Source organism: Prionailurus viverrinus, chromosome D4, assembly GCF_022837055.1.
Source record: "Prionailurus viverrinus isolate Anna chromosome D4, UM_Priviv_1.0, whole genome shotgun sequence".
In the NCBI taxonomy this organism is placed as follows: domain Eukaryota; kingdom Metazoa; phylum Chordata; class Mammalia; order Carnivora; family Felidae; genus Prionailurus; species Prionailurus viverrinus.
The window spans coordinates 65,222,425-65,247,032 of record NC_062573.1 but is presented as its reverse complement, the minus strand read 5'-3'; the positions used below and the strand labels follow the sequence as shown (position 1 = coordinate 65,247,032).

The 24,608-nt window shown below is 42.6% G+C and overlaps 1 protein-coding gene across 5 annotated transcripts in view; it reads right to left on the bottom strand.

Moving 5' to 3' along the window:
- Nucleotides 1-24,608, bottom strand: part of TLE1 (TLE family member 1, transcriptional corepressor) — a 91,557-nt gene that overhangs the window by 57,153 nt on the left and 9,796 nt on the right. For 3 of the 5 annotated variants that reach the window (XM_047829845.1, XM_047829847.1, XM_047829844.1), the window contains exons 5-6: nucleotides 4,523-4,585; nucleotides 3,066-3,140 (exon numbers count right to left, since the gene is read on the bottom strand). The exons of 1 other annotated variant lie outside the window; for it this stretch is intronic. In XM_047829845.1, the coding sequence (XP_047685801.1) occupies nucleotides 3,066-3,140; nucleotides 4,523-4,585 (138 nt within the window). Of the gene's footprint in view, nucleotides 1-3,035; nucleotides 3,141-4,522; nucleotides 4,586-24,608 lie in introns of all 5 variants that reach the window. One more of the 5 variants, XM_047829843.1, reaches the window with a different exon arrangement.

Genomic DNA, 24,608 nt, shown 5'->3' with positions numbered 1-24,608 from the left:
CCAAATAAACACTGTACCTATTAAGATCTCTGCATTATTAAACACTTTCTATTGCTACAAGAACGTAACTTGTTTAATAGCAAAAGAGCTTATAAAAAGCAAAATTCAGGAATCAGGGTTGCAATTATTCCACCAATTATCAAATACGCTATCAGTGAAACTGTTGAAAAAAAAAGTATGGCCAAACTATTTCAATAGTTTCTCCAAATATCAAGTATCAAAGAGACTTATCTTTCTTAAATACCAGTAATCTGTAAGTTAAAGGCAGGTGCTATCTGTAGTGGAAAAGATTTAAAATTCAGTGTTTTTTGTCAGGTACAAGAACTAAGTTTGCTACGCTGCTGAGAAATGGGCATCATTAATTCACTCAACAAGGACACAAAAAATTGAACCTCTCTCGTCCTCCTCCAAGACCGTCCAGAGTCCCAGGGCACAAGCTGAGCCTACCTTAGAAGCTTGGTGTCCTTGAGAAGATTTCACTTTTTCCAGGTTTGCTAAAGAGAAATGTCTTTAGCCCTGCCAAGCAAGCAGTAAGCCCCCTTGATTGTACCTTAAAGGGAATGAGAATGTTTCGGCTCATTTGCATTTTAAAGGCTACTCTTTCATGATCTTTCACACTTGTAATAGATGTCTAAACCGTTAAATTACTATTTCTTTTCTTAGCCTGAAAGTCGATGCAGACGAAGAGCAGAGCGTGGCCTCTCCCATTGTTCTTCATCCTGAGTCGTTCCTGAACAATACTGACAGCTGCTATCAAACCGGGCTGCATTTACTCTGTGCGCAGCTGCTGCTTGTAGGAACAGACAGCCTCCCGGAGCCTCCTCCCCTCTGGGGAGACAGGTTGACACACTGCATGTTCAATGAAGGGGTGCAAAGGTCCACTGAATTGTCAACCCAATTTTATGCTACTTCAATTTTCCGGGACGCGCACAATTCCTTTCAAGCAAAAATCAAGCATATGCCAGAGCATGAAACTTACGGTTGCAGGATAATTATTGATCACTACGAACTTTAAAAGAGCCTTCTGACATAAATTAATATACTGAGCCAAAAATTACAATTATAAAAAACTGCACATGCTGGAGACATGCAATTGGCATTAAGTCTTGTGCTAGGCCCAATTCACTGATTTGAGTTATTGTTGCTAGCTATCAGAGCTAATCTGCCTTTATAATCTCAACAACATGTTTCCTGGATGAAAGCCATTCATAAAATTAGCGATTCATCTGCCCTTCTACAGCAACCTGCTATTTTTATTTTCTGATTCAATTCAAAGTGGGTATTACCTATAAACATCTGGTTAATACAATTTCCTCCTTTCTAATGTGTAGGACTGGGCAGTGCCTTTGAGAATTTGTAGGTACGAGGATGATATGTAAAAATTGAGAGACTATCAGAAAACAAACATGTTCCACAAAGTTTAACTGGGTACTTGAGAACTGCTTTGCATATGTTTTTCTTTAATCAAAACAGGCTTTTCCATCCTCATTCATTTGGGTTAAAAAATTTCTGTGCTCGAGCTACAAGTACAATTTGCTATTAGTCTTTGCTAATCAAACACAGTACATGCAAAAGTACCAGCGAATATTTGATTTGATCTCTGAAATAAAGCAATTCATTACACAAGAAAAGGGTACAGAAGGCAGCCGACAAATGCAGATGTAATTGTGTTTTTTGTTGAAATGTGATTAGAGAACCCACTAAGTAACAGTCAAAAATGTGATCTAAAGGGGGAGAAAGGCAGAGCCTGGGTCTGGGGGAAAGAGGAGGAGGGGAGAATTGTTTATGCAGAGCTAAGCTGTCAAGTGTAATAAAGCAGCTTGAATAAAATTTAAGCTGAAAATCCACTGAAGCTCCCCATTTTGGGGAGGAAAAAGCTATTAAAAGGAAATGAAGGTCACCCTCCCAGTTTATTTCACCTAATTGACTGCCAATAGCTTACCACAGGCAACCCGACTGCAGATCCGCAATTGAGAAACTGATGAAAGGAGAGTTTTCAAGCTGAGGCTCATTCTTTAATCCTCCTTGGCTCTTATGTTTTTTCTCCATCTCCAGTTGGGATGTAATTTTAAACCCTGATGGATTAACTGGTTCCATTGTCTGTGGCCGTCATTGGACTATGGCACTCTTAATCCGTACAGCAGCATGTCTAATTATCATTACAAAGTGTCTGAGGGAACTATAAAGACCAGCAGGGCATCTTCTCACAAGCAATTAACATAAATTGATAAATGAGTGATTTGAATCCGCTCAAGGCAGTCACATATGAATAAAATCAGAAAGGATGGTCCCTTGTTTCAGCTACTTCTCTGGCTTAGTCTGGAAGGGCAGCAAACATGAGAACCGTCCAGGGTCCTGCAGTGGCGGGGGAAGGGCTCATGCAGGGGATGGACCGCATGGTCCACTGGGCTCATTAATGCAGAGCAAATGACCTGTGATTGACAAGCAGTCGCCAGCATGGAGTGCTAACTGAACTCAAGGCAGGAGAGCAGAAACCTGGTGAAAGGCTAGAGAGCACTGGGGCAGACAATTATCACTTCTTCAACGGCAAGAGAGCGCTCTTTTCATTGGGGTGCCACTTAAAAATTCATGAAGGAGGCACAAGAAAGGGAAAGAGCTGTTACATTGGGTCTAATACCCTAGATGACCAAAGAAGGGATAATTCTGAGACCTGTCTTGACCTCTCTGTGATCCAAAGGTATAAAAAAAAGGTATAAAAAAAGCCAGAAGTAAGGGAAGTATATACAACTCTAACCTGAAGCTCTGATTTAACTAATAGAGCAAGGGTGATTTAAGTGTCAGAGGATACACGGCACTTATGTTCCCATTGAAAAGCAGGTATTTCTTCCCCTCCTCAACATGCTGTTATCACCTTCCTTATGCTCCTCTGTATTTCCCCTACACACCTTGCCATACCTAAGCCCCCCTCCCCCACACTTATCAAACAGGCCAATGTTAAACCACATAACACCATACAGATAGGCAGACAGATTAAGCCATCAAATTAATAAGAAATGAAAGCTGGTTATACACACTGTAGGAGGTAGACCTGGAAGGCCACGTACCCCGATGATGGCATTCAACTCTGCCATGGTCACCTGTTTGGCACGCTCGACGGCCTGGGCCACCTGTTGTTGATGCTTCGAAAACAAAGAGAAGAAAAAGTGTTAGCAAAGAACTTCACTGTACCTTCCAACAACAACAAAAACACAAAGGCACATGCAATGCAGATCAAGGAGAATATGGATTCAAATGTGAAGGTTCTCAAGCACTTACTGCTATTTCACAGAACACAAGTACAGCAGGAAAAGGAAAACAGAGAAGGGCACTTCCCTATTTCTAACCAACACTAGTCCCTGCTTAACTTCAGATGGGAATTTGGGGCTTGGAATGATAGAAAAGTCAAAAAGGACATCCAAACTGATAACCCGAAGCCTTAGAAAATCAATAGTACGGGATTCGGAAGATCACCCTGGCCTGCAAAAGGGGTTTGTTGTAAGTTTGAACAGGTAAAGTTTACAGCTAGTTTAAAACCCCCATTTCTATACTGAAAATTTAAACGTGAAACCTTCGATTACTTCTCTGGCCAACAAATCTCAACCCACCAGCAGTTTTTGGGAACTCTGGGAATTCCTCTCCTTCTTTAGCCTTTAGATTTTTCATCCTCCTGAGGGGAAAATGAAGGACCCCCCACCCCCCTCAACAATTAGTTCACACACTGGAAACCTCCCAGCTCCACCCACAAATAAAAACAAAGCCACATCTTTGTTCTGGGAAGCATGAGACTTCAGCAGAAACCAGGATTACTCAAGTCTAACAACATGATGCCAAAGGTTAACAAATCGAACTTGTAACATCAAGTAGATGTTTTAGGCAGGAAAAGGCAGAGGGGTGCTATCCAGCAAGGAACAGCAGATACCGACAAGAACAGACACCCAGTATTCTAGCTGCAGGCCCAAAAAGCCTTTACAGCTTTTCTGTCTCAAGACACATGCATCCTGTACACACTTAAAACAGTTTAGCATTTATCGGCATGTATCCGAAAGTAAAGTAAACTTGAAGAGTATGAACATCCGCTTCCTCTGTGGACAGCATGAAGTCAACCTGACTTGAGGTACAAGGACCGACCAATGAGATACCTGCTTTCATGGTCAAGTCAACCCTGATGGAACTATTCTGAAAACGCAGCAAAGGAAAAGCTCTCTAGAGGAAGGACACTTGAATCAGCAGCAGCTACCAGGCTTATACTACTCGTCAAAGAAAAGAAAAGCTGTTCTGTTTGATGGTCATTTTGCAGTCTTCCACAGGAAAAAAAAATTAATTTGGGGTTGAGCTATTGTCACCACTTTTACAGTGTGCCCTCAGATCTGTGAGATGGAATAGCAGGGGGTTTACACACTTCAGCTGTAACAGATGTTCTTCACACTTGTTCCTTGTGATAAAATTAACATCTTAAAACTAGCTAATTTGCAAACAGAGAAGCAACATAATTGCACTTTAACAGCTGAACAGTTTTACTTACTTCCTGAGACAGAAATGGAATGACTTGTGCACAAATTGTATTCAATCTCTTGGCGATTTCAGTCTATAAAGACAAAGCCAGATAAATGTTTAGTATACTTCATAATCAGTTCAGAAAGATAAAACTTCATGCCCAACACTTGAGCCCTCCACTACCTCACTCTCAAGGGCATAAAACTGGCTTTTCCCGGCCTGTGCTGCTAATATTTATCTGGAGATAAACAGCAGATATTAATCCCACTTGCAAAGTAAGACATAACCACACGCTTTATTGGTCACTTAAAGAAAAGATAATGGGTAGTTTAATTGAGTTGGGAAATCTGCATGGTTTAAGGCTGTATGATCCTTTAACCTGGTGATTGCCAAGCCCCTTGTACGCTTATTCAATTATGGTGTACCACCACACATTTACACTGTTACAGCAAGTTTATTCCTAGGCGTCAGAGGCCAGCGGGGCAGGGGCACGGTCAAACACCATCTAGCTTTCAAGACAAAGTCGAGAGCGAGAGAGAAGAAAGGAGCCCACAGACCTCCTTCCTGCTTGTCCCAACTCTTTTTTTTTTTTTTAATGTTTATTTATTTTTGAGAGAGAGAGAACACAAGCAGGAGAGGAGCAGAGAGAGAGGGAGACACAGAATCTGAAGCAGGCTCCAGGCTCTGAGCTGTCACCACAAAGCCCGACGTGGGGCTCAAACTCATGAACTGTGAGATTGTGACCTGAACCGAGGTCAGATGCTCAACCCACTGAGCCACCCGGGTGCCCCCTTGCTTGTCCCACCTGTTATACAACTCATATTTGACTTCAACGTTAGTAGCCTTCACTGAGTCTCGCTGTCTCAAACAAGCCAAGAAAAACATTATTGAAACAGAACCCAAGTCCAACATGAGGGTCATATTGAGATGTTCTAGGTATTTGTCAAGTTTGCCCACAATTCAGCATCGAATGCAAACACCTCCCTGACAGAGGCCAAGGGTCAGCTGAACATAACAAAATGTGTCCTGAGTGTCTGTGGCACAGACTATTGTAAAGAAAGCGGAAGTCCCTGCCTCAAGTCCAAATCCACAGCAGTCCCTCTGCTCTAAGGAACAAACTGGCCAAGAGAAGAAATAAAGGTGCTCTGCTTCCAGCCTAGGGGAGAATCTACCTGCCCACCCCACCTCCAACATCCTCCAGCATTGCAAAGCAGCTATGCTTTCTTCAAACTCTGAAGAACCAGTTCCGCTTGGAAAAAAAAAAAAAAAAGTCATCTTAAAAGAGTCCCAGCGTTGACCTTATTTATTTCATCATTTTCTGTCAATGCTTACTAATGCCACCTCTATTACCGAATTAGGCAATGAAAAGGAACATGAGGAGAAGAAAATTATGAAGTGCACAGACCATGCCCTTGAGAAAGCGAGAATGGAATAAGTAAGATGAAGTAGAAAACTCGGGAACTGTGTAATCAAGTACATTAAAAAGAGCTGCCTTTGTCCTCCAAGATGATTCCAGTTAAATGAGCAACAAGGCCTTTGGTTTTATGGGATGGGATTTAGGCCAACCCAACCATTCTCCCTGACCACCAATGAGATAGGGTTACATACAGACCTTGCCTTGGAAGAAAGGGGGAAATGACTAGCACAGAGAGCAAACCCGTGACCTTGCTTTAACCAGCGGGGCAAACAGATCTATGCAAAAAGGCTGAAGCTGTACCAGGTGCAAAAACAGAACTGGGTGAGCCCCACCCAGCTCGTTTGATCACAGCCACACACTCAAGCTAACTCAAGGTCATGGTTCTCCTCGAAAGTATGGGCGGGCTTCCCTTTCTTTCACAACAGGGTTCTGCACTATATGTTTGGGTACGTGTGAAGGAGTAGGGATGCCCTTTGTGGACTTGTGGGTCGTCAGCTTCCACTCCATACATTCCAACAGTATTCCGTATTTTCCCCTTCTCAAAATTTCTCCTAAGATTTTCCACTTTTAGAGATGATATATGCTCACTTTGAGCATACACAGGCACACACACAGCTGTATATACAGAAATAAAAAAGAAAGTTAAAATAACCTTAAGTCTATCATCCATGATTAGTTAACATTTTGGTGATTCTGGAAAGCATCATTCCAGACTTTCATTATATATGTGCACACAAGCCCAGAGGGGAAACAGCTACTTCTACACGAAGAGGTCCCATTATAAACACTGCTTTTCCATAATATGTTATGTCTAGGAAAAAAAAAAAAACGTATATGGGTACCTTTCCACTCAATGAATACACATATGACGGGCGCCTGGGGGGCTCAGCCGGTTGAGCATCTGACTCCTGATTTCGGCTCAGGTCATGATCTCACGGTTTGTGTTGGACTCTTCGCTGACAGTTCAGGGGGTGGGGTGGGGGAGTCCTGCTTGGGATTCTCTCTCCCTCTCTCTCTGCCCCTCCCCTGCTTGTATGTGCTCGCTGGCACTCTGTCTCAAAATAAATAAATGAACTTAAAAAAACAAAAAAAAAAGAACACCATCCACTATACAAGCATGCTAGTGTTTAAGCACTCCTGGTATCTGTAGATATTCATACTTCACTTAATTTTCCGTAATTACAAACTCTGTGTGGAATAAAAAGGCATCGCTAGAAGTGAAACTGCTAGGTCAAAGTGTATACATATTTTACATTGTAATGCATGCTGATAAAGTACCCAGCAGAGAAGGTTACAATTTACAGTATCATTGGTCTATGAGGGGGCTTGTTCTCCTACCCAATGTCAATATTGGGTTTTGTTGACCTTTTTAAAATCTTTTTTTTTTTTTTTTTTTTTTTTTTTTTTTTTTTTATTTTTTATTATTTTTTAAAATTTTTTTTTTCAACGTTTATTTATTTTTGGGACAGAGAGAGACAGAGCATGAACGGGGGAGGGGCAGAGAGAGAGGGAGACACAGAATCGGAAACAGGCTCCAGGCTCTGAGCCATCAGCCCAGAGCCTGACGCGGGGCTCGAACTCCCGGACCGCGAGATCGTGACCTGGCTGAAGTCGGACGCTTAACCGACTGCGCCACCCAGGCGCCCCCCTTTTTAAAATCTTTATCCACCTAGTAGATTTTAAAAAATGACCTTATTTTTTTTTTAATTTTTTTTTTCAACGTTTATTTATTTTTGGGACAGAGAGAGACAGAGCATGAACGGGGGAGGGGCAGAGAGAGAGGGAGACACAGAATCGGAAACAGGCTCCAGGCTCTGAGCCATCAGCCCAGAGCCTGACGCGGGGCTCGAACTCACGGGCCGCGAGATCGTGACCTGGCTGAAGTCGGACGCTTAACCGACTGCGCCACCCAGGCGCCCCAAAATGACCTTATTTTTATTTGCATTAGATTCTCCCTTAAGTTAAACATCTTTTCATATAATTTATTGATCCACATTATATGTCCTTTTCTCTATTTTTCCTTTGGTGTTTCTTCATCGCTTTTTGTAATACTCCTTTCCATATGACAAATATTGACCCTTTCCCATAGTTTTTCCAGCTTGCCACTTGTCTTTCAACCTTGCTTACTATGGATTTTTTTGCCATAAGTAACTTTAAATTTTTATGTGGTCACAATAAAGAATTTTTTCCTGTGTTCCTGGCTTTCATGCCAGGGTTAGAACACCCCAAAATTATAGAAGCCATTCTTAATTTTCTTCTAGGGCTGTTAATGGAATTTATTTTGTTTAAGAAGATGTAATTTGTAATAATAATTATATGTGTTATTACATAAAATGGCTTTAAGGGAGAACTAAACTTAATTGCCAGGGGACAGTTAAGACTCTGAATGGAATGAACTCACGAACCTTTAATAATATCAGAGTTACTAAACACAAAAGGAGAAAAGTACAGATTAAAGCAGAGACAATATAAATTAGGGGAGAGTAGGTAAGAACGAAAACAGAAGAAGGTTAAAGATCAAAGCTCAAACCAATGAAGAAACATCAAAAGCCATACCATCTGCCCCAGGAATTCGCAATAAATGATCTGGAGAAAGAATGGAAATAAGAAAAACAGAGGAGGTTCTTATCCCAGCTGTCCCCTCCTCCGCCAGGTCTCAAAGCCCTCATCTTAAACTATCCTCTGACACGTGAGCTGGATTTTGAGGCACGAAGCTGAATTCAGATCTCACCTCTGACTTATCGACATTCCTCCAGCTGCCCTGGTTCTCCACAAAGAGAGTACCTACCCTCCCGAGGATGCCACTTGCTTCCCTGATAGCATGCTCTGGGCGTTCTAAAATACCCCCCACCCCCACCCCAGGACGGTTTCATAAACATTCTTCCCAGCCCTTAAATAAAACAGTGTGGATGATAGCATAAAAACTGACAATAATTCTTCAGTATTACCTCTTGCCTGAATGCAAGGATATTCTGATAAGACCTTTCATTTAGCACAAATTAACAAGGTGCAGTTTTCCACTTGTGCTTCTAATTCCTGACCACAGAGTTTGCAAGCAGGTTAAGCTGGACACGTGACCCTGCTTCAGCAGGGATTGAGAAAGTTCTGTGACTCTTTCAAGACTGCCTTCTACGTCTTCCGAGGGCTGGACAACTCCGGGGGTGGGGGGGGACGTTGAAGGGGGGGAACCTGAAGGCTAACCATATTTTCCACCTAGAAATCCTTCTCCTGCCCAAAGCTGAAGATTATATTCAGTCCCTGCTAATAGTCATAACGCTTATAAATAAACTTTCCCTGTGCTTGTATTTCTGACACCACATAAGGCAACAACATTAAGTCAGCGTTCAAGAGCTTTCCCCAAACCAGATTTGCAAGGAAACTTAGTGCCCAGAAGCTTAACCAGCAGGTGAAAGGCTCCAGTATCAAGCCTTATTTCATGAATAGCTGCCACACTGAAGCAGCAAGCAGGAATTCAAACTGCCTGTCCAGAAAGATCTTCAATTCTCCTTGTCAATGCCAACTCCCCATACTGATTTGCTTATAACAAGGTTGGCTCTCCTAATCCAAAAACTTGGGTTTGCATCTCAGCAAATGAGTAGGAGGTGTCCTCAGGGAAGTCACTTCAACTGCTGGGCCCCAGGTCTCTGCCAACCTACTTTAGTGTTTCATCAGAATCAAGTGAGCAAATATGTCAACTATAGCTACACTACTACAAAGTGCTATGCTCTTGGGGCACCCAGGTGGCTCAGTTGATTAAGCATCTGACTTCGGCTCAGGTCACGATCTCACAGTTTATGAGTTCAAGCCCTGCATCGGGCTCTCTGCTGTCAGCACAGAACCCGCTTCAGAGCCTCTGTCTTTCTGCCCCTCCCCCACTTGCTCTCTGTCTCTCTCAAAATAAACTTGAAGGAAAAAAAAAAAAAAAAGACAAAGTGTTAATACTCTTATCCCGACTCTTGAAGGCCTGTCTCAAATCCAGTCAGAAGCTGCCCCATAACACCAAAAACACTTGTCTAGGCCCTTCAAGATCTTCCACAGCATTTACTGTCATTTACCAAACTAAGCCTCTATGTCAATTTATTTTTTAATTTTTTTTTTAATTTATTCATTTTTGAGAGGCAGAGCATGAGTGGAGGAGGGCCAGAGAGACAGGGGAAACACAGAACCTGGAGCAGGCCCCAGGCTCTGAGCTGTCAGCAGAGCCTGATGCAGGGCTCGAACTCACAAGCCATGAAATCACGACCTGAGCAGAAAGGTGGAAGCTTAATCGATTGAGCCACCCAGGCGCCCCAAGCCTCTGTTTAAAATCACATTTACATAAAGCTTCTGCACAGTTTCCTACCAGTTTCTTACTTTTTCTGGCATTAAAGTCTTCTCCGTGCAAGATGGGAAGCATGAGAACAAGACATCCACTGAACAGGGACACAGCTCCTCGCCATACCTGCCCCACCAACACTGACCACACGGTATACATTCAACACACTTTGAAAGGAATGTTTCACTAAAACTAAAATGGAATCTCCACACACCCTAAACTCAATGACCAAGATGCAACCAGATGTGTCTAAACAGTGTTTGAATAAGGCTTTGTTCACATGAAGAAATCATATCTAAGCAAGGAGAAGATCCACGTACATGTATTTTTTGACTGAGTTAAATATGGTCAAATACCTCCAAGGCCAGCTATGAACCAAACCCTGGAGTATTTTTGCGGGGCTTTTGAACTGAACACATATTCTTCCAGGCATCTGAACTTAAAAGTTGTAGGATCTTATGATTCCGAAGAGCTCGGCTCTCCAGTTTTTCATACTCCTTATACCTTCCATCTACTTACTAGCCTGAAGAGTCCACTCCCCAACGTCTGCCCATTTCTCCACTACACAGAGTAATACAGAATGAGTGTTGTCTGAAGCACAAAACAGGGCGAAGACTGCTTAAGAATAATTGTCCATGGGTCTCCAAGCAATCCAATGAATGGCACCTTGCCCAAAGTCTGCTTAGGGAGGGGAAACTCCACCACCATTAAATTGCAAATTGAAGGATCATAAAAAATGCTGCTTGTGCTGAGGGCTGGCAAACTGATCTTTTGGTTTCCTTGAACCAAGTGGGAAGCCAAGAGAAAAACACAGTAAAGTGTTGGTAAGAAGTGTCTGGCAACAGATAAACGGGCAAGAACATGAAAACAAAGCATACAAAAAAAGGAATAAATAATCTCTAAATCCCTTATGACTGGAAGTTTCTGAGTCTGTGAATTGACAACCTGAAATACAGAAAAAAAAAACCAACCCACAAAAAACAGTTCAATCTCACTGACAACCAAGGTGGGTCATTCTGCACCAGTTAAGTTAGTTTATTAAAAAAAAAAAGAATTAATAAAACCCAACAATGATGAGTCCTCTGGGAAGCCAGAACAATCAAACATTACTGATGACAGAGTAAATTGGTATAGTCGTCTTGGAAAGAACTCGGCAATGTGTTTCAAGAGCATGAAATTATTCAAACCCTTTGGTAAAGCTTCCCACAGCTAAGAATTTATCCTAAGGAAATAGTTCAGATGAAAAGCATTCCATGCATGAAGCTGTTCACTGCGGCACTCGCTTCAAAGCAAAAGAGAAAAAGCCAGGTAAAGATATAAGAGCAGTTCAACACATCACAACCATCTGCAGAGTTTTTGAAAAACTTAACATTTGCCCTCCTGATATATCAGTTGTCTAATACTAGGAGAATGTTTAAATATACTACATCAACCCAAAGGCATGGCTAGCAACCATTAAAGTCATTTTTATGGATAATGATGCTTAAATGGCCAACACATTTACTAGGTGAAGCAGGAGGGGAAGAACAAAGATGTGGTGTTAGGCTGCCTATTTAAAAAAAAAAAAAAATACGCATGTGGCCAAGCACTGTAATTTGATACCCAAAATAAAAACAGTAATTATGCTGGGGTGGCAGGGTTATCTGTAACTTCTTTCCCCCTCCAGTGGCCTTGGGAACACCACCCTTGATTTACTGTTTAAGTGTATGATTACATGGGGAAGGGAGAAAAGAATGGTCAGACCCACTCACTACTCCTGTGACTGACAAGTGGCACTGACTTAAACCCTGAAACCCTTTGGGTGTGCCCAGCCTCTTACAACCCTCTTATCACACATGGAAAAACCAATGTCTAAAGGAAATGATTGGCCCAGGATCATAAAGCAAGATTAGAAACCACTTTCTCTGCCTAGTCCTTTCTCTAAGAAGTAGAAGTGGGAAATAGGGACACACTCAAAACCGGAAACAAAGCTGATGAACTCAGCCTTGTTTGCTAAGCAATACAGCCAAACAGGACCACAGCAGCTCAAAGCCAAGAGCGTGTTATTCCTCAGCCAACAATGGTACCACAACAAGTGGCCCCAGTCTGTCACTGATACGGCAGAAGTGCTCTGCAAGGCAGAGCACGAATTTCATAAGGGACCTCCGTTAATAAATTGCAAATAAAGAGTAGCCGCCCCATTCTCTGCATTTTCATCCTCCCCTTCACAGGCAGAGAGAATCAGTGTGTCAGACCTAACATCAGACAATCTAGCTCCACCGTAAAGCAAACTCCACAAAAACACATCCACGAATACATTTCTATAATCCTAAAGATGACATCTGATATACCTAAGAAAAATTCAAGATGTTTGAATAAAAACTGCGTACCTAAAATGATATATGCAAAACACTGTAAATAATCTTTCAATACTCTGCCCTGTCCTTTACAGGAGGAGAAAGGCTCCTTGCCTGGAGACCTTCTTCAGAAGGTCGGCTATTTAGCAGACCTCCACATGCCATCCCAGCATGATGGCACCTTGCTTCACAGGTACGCTAATGGAAAGATAATTTTATCTTATATTCTAATGAATCAGAGTAGCTTTCTGTTTAAAATATAAATACGTAGATAAATGACTAACCACATTTTGGGGAAATCCAAATGGAAAGGGTCTGGTGTCTCTTTGAGGTTTTAATGGTTTAACGAGGTTGTCAGTGGTTTTCAAACTTAAGGGTGCAGTGAGATCACATGAAAGCCTTGTTAAAACACAGATGACTGTGTGCCCACCCCCCCCCCCACCCCCAGACTGAGTCCAGAGGTCTGCAGCCCAAGCATCTGCATTTCTAACAAGTTCCCAGATGATCTGCAGCTATTGGACCAGGAACCCACGCTGAAAACATGGTCCACCAGGACAGTGGCCGCAGCGACAACTGCTTAGTGCACAAGCAGGGTCGACCCTCTCACACCTGTCAATCTGTACAGGTTCCCAGAGAGAGGGGGCTGAAAGGTTAGCAAAACCTGTCTGGGGTCAGAAACAAGCAGGTAGGGAGGTCAGGCCCATCTCTCCCCCAAGGCCTTGCCACAAGCCACGGAGCCCTTCTCCACTCAATTTTACCAAATTAGAGCAAGGCAGGAACACAACCGGGGGGGGGGGGGGGGGGGGGGGGCGGGGGTAGGAGCACATTTGCCTACTGTGGGAAACCTCAAACAATATTCATTTAAATGATTCCATCCCTGGCAATGTAGTCTCGCCCCTGCTTAAACCCTATGATTAAAACAAAACAAAGAGTACCAGATGACAGAAACCCTTTAGTGGCTCAATTAATCAGAACAGAAGTCACCAATTACTGGCAGATAATAACTTTTATGTCCTACCTCCCCCTCATTTGGCAGCTCCTACCGTGTTCTAAACCTGAGCCCTTTCCAACTGGGCGCATACTCCATCCTCCCCCCTCCCCATCTTTCACACTCCCGGCTCCTCTGAAAACAAGGAGGGGTTAAAAGGAAGGGGAGAGGGAAAAAAACCCCTGCTGAAGGCTGCTGGGGCTGAGATAGCAACACTAATTGCTCCCATTCTCTGGCTCCTCGTGAGGCAGATTGTAGGGGCCTGCATCTCCGGAGAAAGCTCTCAGCAGAGCAACTCAAGTGCCCTTAATTGTTTATGTTCTTAATGCAGAGCCTCTTGAATGCATTCATTTTTAATAGCAGGCTTGAGTGTGGGGCCCATCAAAGAATGACAAAGCAACTCTATTCATTGGTTCTCTGTCCTGCAATGATGGTCTTTTGATTTATTTGCAAATGACAAGCCTGGCAGGCCCCACTTGAGGGTTGCCCTCATTTTTTTTTTTTTTTGTAAGAATTCAGTTGCATTTTCCAAGATGAAGTTGAGTCTGCAACACTGTGTATTTGTGTAAAAATTTTCCCCCTTCAGTTCCTTCTAATTAATGACTTAAATGTTTTGACCCAACTGTTGCCAAGCAGAGCATTTGGGCTTTAATTTGTCATTTTGGTAAAGATGCATCCTTGACAAAAGCATCGCAGCTGTTTCAGGGCTCAAACAGCACATTTCCATTATTCAGAAACCCTTGTTACGGAGTTCAGCAAGTGCTGCTCACATGAAATAGTACGGACTTGTCCCGTGATGGAAAAAGACAGCTTTTGGTGGCCCTTAAAGGAAAATGCACTGCTATGCCACAGAAGGTTTTCAAGATACATTCCGTGGGGTGAGTCACAGAACACGACCATGAAGTCACCACCTATTGTTCTCGCTCTGGAAAGAGAACAAGCCTCTCCTGGAACGCACCCAGAGCAAGCCCACACCTTTCACCCTCTTCACGGGTCTTAGTCATTAGGGAACTCATGAGAAATTAGATAATATCATACAATAGCAGGGTTAGTGGGAGGAAAAGCAGACTACATCATCCTGGCACGAAGGCTAAAATTACAATTACGAAAATAAAACATGCCTATGTAAAGACAAAGACTGCACAGGAATATGCAAAAATCCAGTTACCTCTGAAAATGGGGTTTAGGAGGCTGTTCTTTTTCAAAAATTGTTAACATTATTTTCCTCCCAAAAGAATGTAGTAACACCTACCTTTTAGAACTGTGTAACCTGTCTTTGGTTGGTACTGACTTCCAACCGTCTACAATCACCATCTCCACGTCTTCCGTCACGACAAAGCAAACAACCAGTGCACATTAACTGTATAAAGCCCTAGCCATCATTATTAGCTTTACCATTAACCATTGCCTCGTTTCCCACATCTTGTTTGGAGATCACTGAATAAATAGTTGGGCACTGAGTATTTCCCTAAACAGGTTGGAATCTTTAGCCAATCCAGATAGTGGGAAAGGAAATTCCAGCCCCAGGGGTTCCCAAACTTTAAAAAGCATGCTGCAGATGAATGACCCACACACATGCATGACGGCTGCTATTCTTCTTCCAAAGCAACTTCTTAGGGAAAGAAAGGAGCTACCCTACCGGGAGGCCTAGCCCATCAGTACCATGTGGCATGGCAGCAGAATGGCCACAAGTTAGATACAGGTGTGTGATGGTGAGCACCCAGGCAAAGCCTTCAGAGCCCCAAATTCAGTCTCAACTGGGAAGTCCCACCCCTGGGCTTTATTCCTCACAGGCTGAGCTACTGGAAAGGTGGTCCTTTGGGAAGGAAGACAAGGTTCTGGCCTTTCCCAGTTGGAACCTGGGATTCTCTTTCCAATCCACAATCGAAGAAGCCCACAAAGCTCCAGAATGCAGCAAGTATGGGGGGCAGGGGGAGCCATCACAGGCTGGGAGCCACTGAGGTAGAAAAAGAACCTGCGCACAGTGAAATCAACAGTCAAGAAACAAATTATTTTCTTGAAAAGCATCTTAGATCATGATTAAAATGAAATGTGGGATGCTGGTGAAAATTTCCAACGCATACTCCTTTTGCAAAAGTTTTTAAATATTTAGAAGAGGGTAAGTACAAGGATTCTAGATGACAGACTTCACTAGTGTATTAAAGATTCACAGAGTATTTACTCAGCAATGCAAGTGGAGGCAAACAGGAATATCATTTTAAATATAAATTAAATTACTAAAAAAAAAACAAAAAAAAACAACAACAAAAAACAACCCTGACCATAGCATCACAATGCCATCTGTGGAAAAATCTAAGCAACAAAAAAATTACCAACTCTTCAAAACAACAATCAAGCCACTTTGGGAGTAGGGGTGCTGCATGAGAGATATTTTATTCAGGGTTACATGGATTGACCAAAAATATATACAATTAAAAGCATGTCAAAGAAAAACCCGGAGTCCCCTTATACTGAGTTGTCACGCCAACTTGTAATTTGAAAATGAACCAGCGTTATGATGTCACTGTGTTGTCTAAGCTATACTGAGGAAGCATTACATAGAAGGGGGAACAATCAGGGCCATGAATGTGAAAACAAGTTATAAGCCACAGGCCACCAGAAGTCACTACTCCTGTAACTCACCAGTTCTTTTACAAATGGACAAATCAATTTATATGCTTATGTGTGTTTTTAGAAAGCATCCCAGATACCCTTTCATTCATTATGTGGGTTTGGGACATGTCAATTCTTGTTTCCCAGAGCAGCAGAAACCAAACTGAACCCTGTATTCTGTTACACTGGTTCCCACCAGGCTGGGCTGCCTCAATAATGCTGAGCTCCTTCTGGAAGAACAGAATAGACTTCCTGCCATTTGGACTGTGAAACAGTAATCCACCAGGGAATAAAGGTCAATGTTGCACTTTTGGTCATTACTGAATCATTTGAGATGATCTGTGGTGAGGATGAGAGGAAAATCGAAGGCTGAGAGAACACTGCAAATGGCCTGACCTCAGACCAATTTTCATCTCCATCTGTCTAATAGACATGTGGATAAAAGGCCCTCCCCTCCCTCCTTCTGGGCCACTCGGCTGTTTCCAAATCCGCAGCACAAGCCAGGAACCAGTTAAACAATACATTAATGAGGGGAAATAACCTCCTAAGCCCCAGACCGACGCTTACTCAGGTTTTAGGCCATCGGCTAAAGTTTGGAAGGCAATTTTCCAGTCTGCACGCAGCACTGCAAAGTAGAAATTTTAACGAATACGGAGAATCCTCTGCAGTGCAGGGGCATGTGCCAAAATCTCCTTGTTTGTACATGCAAATATATGCATACTTACACCTCCACCCCCACCAAAAGACATCCACACGATTTCTATTACATCTGCGAGCACACACACACAAAGAGGGAACAGCAGTAGTTCCAGAAACTGCATGCTGCTATGAAATAAATCTTTTTTTTTCCAAGTGTCCAATTAATGCTGCTTAATCATTATTAAGGCATTTCAATCCTTAAATACAAAATATTTCTGGGAACGCAGACCCTAATTATCATTTAGGCCATGGAATAAACATTAATATCCTGACTTTATACTAATACCCACCCCTCCCACCCCCTCCCCGCTTCACTGGTTTGGCGGAGCTCCTTTTTTAAGGTAACGTTGCACCATATATAAGTTTAGGCCCCCACAGTATATCAATGTCAAACAACATCGTGTCAAGCTAAGATTCAATTCAGGTAAGTGCCACTGCCAAATTTTCTTGTTCCCAGACGGGCTTTAAGATTATTTTATTGCTTAAAATTTAATTTGTTCCAACTCGTGTCTCCATGACAACGTTGGCTAACCCTGCAAATCATTTGGGTAATTGGATATCTTATCTTTCTATTGCTCTCAAATCGAATGATTCTGCTAGAATTGTAACAGCCAATCAAATTTACAGTCCTCCTGAGTAATAGACTTGGAAAAGTAGCCACATTCATCTCCTCTTTACAGCCATATTAACCAGTATGCGACAAACAGTAGAATCTGGTCTTCAAACTATACTCCAAATTATAAATGGTGTCAATACCAATATTCTCACAGTGCAAAGTCTACTCAAAAGCTCCTTCTCTTTTACACTGTTTTAATTTGAGAAGCAACAATTGGGATTCATTCCACACAAACCCTGAGCAATTTCAGTACTTGGAAGGAAACTGACAAGAGTAATTCCACAAGCTAATCAGAAAAAATAAAAATAAAAATCACAGCTTTTTGGAGGTATCTGACCTTGTGATAAAATAATAACCAAAACAATGGCTACACAAGATTCTATCAGTGCACTGACATTGATCTGTCTGGGCTCTTTAGGTGGGTAAGCCATATTTGATGCATTAGTCAAGAATAAGAATGAATACAGAATTCAACAACTAGCTCAAAAATCTCTGTACCCTTAGAGAAAGCCAAACATGTAGTCAAAATGTGACACCTTTCTGTACTTCAGTTAATGTACAAATATTACAGCATCTTGGGTAAGTCTATTATGGAATACAGATCTCTTAGGAGATTCAAAAGTCAACAATTCCCCTCTTGAGTTAGTGGTATGCTTCTGGCCTTTGGTCAGCTAAGAAGTACAGAAGCTGGACACATTTCAGCGATCCAATTCCAATCTTCTGGGTAGCTGTGCAAGGAGACCGGCTCTGCAGGCAGGAGCTCGTGGCCCAAGCACTGTAAAAGAGCCAGCGGCTCACAAATGGAAAAGGCTCCAGAACCCAAGCCAACTGGCAGGCTGAATGGGTTGTGGAGAACCTCGTGCTTCCCCTTGCAGATATTCAGGACTTCAGGACTGCTTCTCTCAAGCTCAACACAGAGATAGCAACATGGGGCTTCTCAGGACACAGATGTCAGCAGGTGGCCGAGCCTTGAATTAAGTGTGAGAGCAGGTAATGGCACAACTGGAACACAATTTGAGCAGTGCTCTCCTCTATCCCACTTATGATGATGTCCAGTTTCTACTGCATCGTGCCTGGCAGTAAGAGCCAACAGCCTAATCTTCCACGTTGTCTAATCCCAATGGCCCTGCTTTCCCTCCTGTGTTTTTTTTTCCTGCTTCCCCAAATACCAGCATATAAGCAGCAGCTATGAAGGTGACAGTCCACAAAAATCCCAAGCCCAAGGAGTACGTGGAGAAAATAACACAAGTGTCTACTCAAGCTGAAAGGACACTGGTCTGTATATATACCTCACCAAGGCTGGTGACTTTTTCCTTCTCAAACCGAGCAACAACTGAACCTGGTAATCCTAATCTCCCTTTTTTTTTAAGGATGACAAAATCTCTCTTCCAACTAAGAGATGAACTTTCACACTACATTAAAAAAATTTAAAAAAAAATGAAGCTCTCATCCTTTTTTTCCCCCAAAACTCACTTCCACAAAATAAACCAAATCCTCTCTGTTCCTCCTCCATCCCCTTAAATGAAAAAAACTCCACATAACTCTATTCTCAATGGTAGCTGTATTAAATACTTAAGACCATTGCCTTGCAAGGAGACATTTTGCTGCTTAGCCTAAATAAGGCATTTTAATTCCTCTAGATTCCTTAGACAACAGAGGTTACCAATGGGTGACTTAAAACAAAACAAAACAAAACAAAACAAAAACATTTCCTTTTGAGCCTAAAGATAAATTCTTCTGATCTTAGAAGGAAACAAATAAAAACCTTTGTAATTTTTTATTTGAGGGGAAATAATGAGAAGTGAATGATTCAGATATAGGGAGGAAGGAAGCTGTTGGGCTTTGGAAAAACAAGATGGGAGCATGGCCTAGAATTCCAACAACAGGGTATAGTTTCAAAGTGACCAATAATATATTTAGATAATCAATTTCAAGAACAGGTGTTCTTCCCTCAAAGTGTCCAAGTGCCAGGAACCAATGTAATTGCTCCCATGTGAGAAACTCACTCCCGACAACTAACCTACATGGAGTAGGCACTGTTCCCATCCCCTACGCCACTAGCCTTCCTTCTCTTTTGTAAGCAGGAATAATAACCACACAAAAGGAGGCTGGGAGGACTTATACACAGCTCCTAGGGTACATGGGCACTCAATGGATGGGGGCCATGACTGCTCACTCTGATGTCCCAAATCAGCTTACTCTACAACAATCAGCCCGAGATGCTGACTTCTGAAATCCAAAGCGCTGAAAAAGACAACTAGGAACTGAGTGGGCACCTGTAGCTGCAGGCTGCTTGGACATCGGATACCCTTCCTCCATCCCAGTGGCCCAACCTTCCTTCTCTCCATTCCAGACCAAGATGCAGATCAATGTTAAGACCTCCTTTCCTAAACTGAACTCAACCTTTTTATTTTCACTCACTAATCCATAGAAGCCTTTCAAATGGCACAAATAAAGGCGGCTGCATTTTGTGCTCTAAATCAATTTTCTCCCCAGCCATCAACTAGATGTTCCCGCACAGAGAAAGAACAGCCCTTCCCTTCTAATTCAAAAATCCATACTGCCATTGCCCTTGCAAACTGCTAAACAAGCAGTATCGGCAAGTCACTTGTGTTCTGTAATATATTTACTGCAAATCCCAACGGCTTGCCTCCTAATGCAGTTTTCTATTGTGTCTGTGCGTGTCAATACACTGGCTGGTCACCTTACTTGTAAGAGGCTCTGACCGGCTGTTTGCTCAAGGCATCAAAAAGGCGCCTACGGGAGACAAAGGCTGTGCTCCTGGAGGGCCCAGCCTTGGAGAGCCTCCTCCTTATGCTGGGGTCCTCAAAGAGGTTTGTTTTTTGGCACTTCATATCCCTGCACCACCCATGGCCTCTGAGGCCAACTTAAACTCTCTAATAGGACAGTTTCCAGTCATACAAAGTTCAAAATCAGAGTCCTTTAGCACAATTATTTCCTGGTTTCCTACCTAAGGACGCTCAAACTATTCCCCACAGCAAACATGCTGATGGCACCTTAAAGGTACATTACGGAAGACTAAAAAGTAGGAAGGCTTGGGGAGAAAGGGAGTCTGGCTTTTCTGTTAAGTGCAAATCTCTGCTTCCAGGTGACAGCTGAAAAAGAAAGCACCCTAACACCATATAATGGTGGATCCCCCTAATACAACCAGGCCAAAACACAAAGGGTGAGTCCAGGAGAAAGTACTATAAAATGTTGTAAACACCTGTTGAGATGGAAATCTTAAAATGTACCTGGAGAAAAGCCCTTCTTCATCTACCAGTCTAAAACAGGGTAGGTAGCTAAAGAAATGCCTGGCCCTCCAACAAATCCTTCCAAGTTTTCCAGAGTTTTTTGCTTATCTATTGGGGAGAGGGGAGCAAAAGCTCTTTGTAAGGTATGCGACAGGCAAATAACACAAAATGTTAATTTATAGACTCCTGGGATCATACAAGTGGGGATAGCATGGGTGTTCACTCTGTATTTCCTTCCTCTTTTCTGTTTATTTGAAATTCTCCAGGGGCACCTGGATGATTCATTCAGTTAAGCATCTAACTTCATGAGTTTGAGCCCTGCATCAGGCTCTCTGCTGTCAGCGCAGAACCCGCTTTGGATCATGACCCCTCTGTCTCTGCCCCTCCCCCACTTGTGTGCACACTCGCTTTCTCTCTCTCAAAAATAAACATGAAAAAAAAGGAAATTCTCAATAAAATGTTTGGTGGGTGAAGGAACCATGCAACGGCCAAAAGTAAATCATCAAGGGGTATGATCATTATTATTAAATCTGGCAACTAAGGCAAGTTAAATGCCTTTACACTTAATGCATTACAAGCAACTAATCCACAACTCTATTTAGGGGCTGTGGTCATCCTGAAGAGACACACAGGGGCTTCAGGGACAGAGATGCACACACACACTCAGTTCACACAGAAACCCAGTCCTCGGCCACACACTAGGCCACACACTACTTCTGTTTTCGCTGTCTTTTCTTCAGTACAAACCCAAATATATCACTATAATGAAACTCCCCACTACAAAGCCTCTGGATGTGTGCCTGAGTAGCTCAGTGGGTTAAGTGTCTGACTTCAAATAGGTCATGATCATGCAGTTTGTGAGTTCAAGCCCTGCATCGGGCTTTGTGCTGACAGTTCAGCCTGGAGCCTGGAGGCTACTTCAGATTCTGTGTCTCCCTCTCTGCCCCTCCCCCACTTGTGCTGTCTCTCTTTCTCTCTCTCTCTCTCTCTCTCTCTCTCTCTCTCTCTCAAAAATAAATAAACATTAAAAAAATTTTTTTAAAAAGCCTCTGGATATTCTGACCATAAATCACTTTTCCAAAAGAAAAACAACTGAGCAAAAGTGGTTATGTGAGAACTAAAGTCCTGTAAAACATCTAGTGATATCAAACAGACTTCATTTTTTTTTTTTTTTTTTTAATGTTTATTTATGAGAGAGAGAGTGCAGGCAGAGCTGGGACAGGGAGAGGAAGACACAGAATCCAAAGCAGACTCTAGGCTCTGAGCTGTCAGCACAGACCCCGACGTGGGGCTCAAACCCACAGACTATGAGATCAGGACCGGAGCCGAAGTTGGATGCTTAACCAACTGAGCCACCCAGGCGCCTCAAAGAGATTTCATTCTGAATTTCAGCATTAGGACCCAGATTCCTACTCTTGGCTCAAGTTTTCAATCTGGATTCCACAGATTTACTGAAGGATTGTAAGATGTCCACAAACGGCCAAAGTTGTTGGGGAAAAGCTATGTTGTGTATAAAAACATGTGGGGTGTTTTTTTCTCTCTCTCTCTCAAAAATAAATAAACATTTAAAAAATTTTTTAAAAATTGGGGGGGCGCCTGGGTGGCTTAGTCAACTGAGTGTCCGACTTTGGCTCAGGTCATGATCTCATGGCTCATGGGTTAGAGCCCCGTGTCAGGCTCTGTGCTGATAGCTCAGAGCCTGGAGCCTGCTTCGGATTTCAGATTCTGTTTCCCTCTCTGCCCCTCCCCGGCTCGTGTGTGTGTGTGTGTGTGTGTGTGTGTGTGTGTGTGTGTGTGTGTAATCTGAAAAATAAATAAACATTAGGGGCACCTGGGTGGCTCAGTTGGCTAAGCGTCCGACTTGGGCTCAGGTCATGAACTCATAGTTCATGGGTTCAAGCCCCGTGTCAGGCTCTGTGCTCACAGTTCAGAGCCTAGAGCCTGTTTCAGATTCTTTGTCTCCCTCTCTCTCTGCCTCTCCCCTGCTCATGCTCTGTCTTTCCCTCAAAAGTAAATAAACATTAAAAATAAATAAATAAATAAATAAATAAACAAACAAACATTAAAGAAATTTTTTTTAAATGTGTGGGATTTTTTTGCCAAGCAACTTCTACCTGATTTTCATACAGGCTCAGGATCCGCAATGCTTACAAGTAGCACCCTCCATAGGAAGCACATTAAACACTACAAAACAAGTGCCCCCTCAGTCCAACCCACTGGCAAGGGTACGGAGGGAAGTCTCGAATGCAAGCTTCAAGCAGTCCGCAGCCTCCTTGGGAGTAACAAAAGACACACATGAAAAAAACATGATTACAGAACTTGGAGCAAAAATCAGTGGTGTGACAGGCCACTGTTGGAGCTGTCGTGGAAGGCCTTGAAGTACACATGAGTGTTGTTATTTGAACTGGACCTTGAAGGATATTGAGAAAGTCCATGTGAAGCTTCACAAAAAGGCCTGGACTTTTTATAAAGAAAACACAACAACACACAACACTTTTTCAGGCACGAAGAGGAGACCCACTGGCTGGAATAAAGGACTTGTTAAGAGGAGGACAAAGGTGACCTGGTAATACTACCAAGGACAGTGATCAGGGCAGACACACGAAGCTGTGTGAGTGACGGGCAAAGAGGCCATTACTGGAGTAAGAAGTCAAAATCAGAAAGAACAGACATACCAACATACCCAGAGATCCTAAAGGGGTTTTGCCTTCACTACTTTAAAGATGCCCCAATACCAGGGCTGGAGTCATGAGCGTCTGGACATAAGCTGGTGGTCTCTAAAGTAGAGTGCACGTATCCCAGAGGCCGCCCAGGACATGCCAATAGGGGGCATGGAGGATGTGATGAGAACTTGTATCTTAACCCCTCTGCGTAAAATTTCCACTTATTACAAATGTATACAATATATTAGTACATAATATATTTATAACTTATAAATCTGTAAGTATAAGTCTGGTGATACATTTTCAAGCGTTTTACTGACATGTTGCACAAAATACCACTGGCTAATAATCCAGTTAGACCAATAACAGCACTAACACCAAACCCAATACAGTACTGCATGTATTTCGGCAGCTGTACAAATCATATGATTTGAACGTGCAAAACTCAAACATACTTACATTCTCAAAAACTGATTCCACTTCATCAAGTGAATAATGAAAATCTAATGAATATCTACCAGTACACAGGAAATAGCTGTACACACAACTCTACCTCTCCCACATGTACAGTGGAATACACACACACCACATTTCAGTTTTCTCTATTTGGCAGATGAAAAAATAAATTCAATGGATGGAAGTCTCTGTTTGTTTTTTCCTCCCAGTCTTTTCCTTATATCCAAAATGACCTTCACCCTACCCTTTCTTGGCTAACGTTTTGTGGTCAAAGAACATCTAAGCAGCAAATAATACTTCCAGAAAAGCCAAGATTTGTTTGTTATACCTTGTGCGAGAATGCGTAGGGGAAGGTTATAAACATTGTGCTCTGAGTTGCTTTCATGTTGCTTCAAAGCAGGCAAACAGAATTAAACTCAGTAATGATTAAAAACTGAAATGTGAGGGGCGCCTAGGTGGCTCAGTCGGTTAAACGTTGAACACTTAATTTCGGCTCAGGTCATGATCTCACGGTTTGTGACATGGAGCCCGGCATCGGGCTCCACACTCACAGCACAGAGCCTGCTTGGGATTCTCTCTCTCCCTCTCTCTCTCTGCCCCTCGCCTACTCACGCTTGATGCTCACTCTCTCTCTCTCTCAAAATAAACTTAAAAAAATTGAAATGTGAAATGATGAAATACAGGTTTGTGCAAATTCACAGGTTGTATGATAACACTATGTCAACATTTCTTGGTTTCATAAAACGCATGGCAAGTG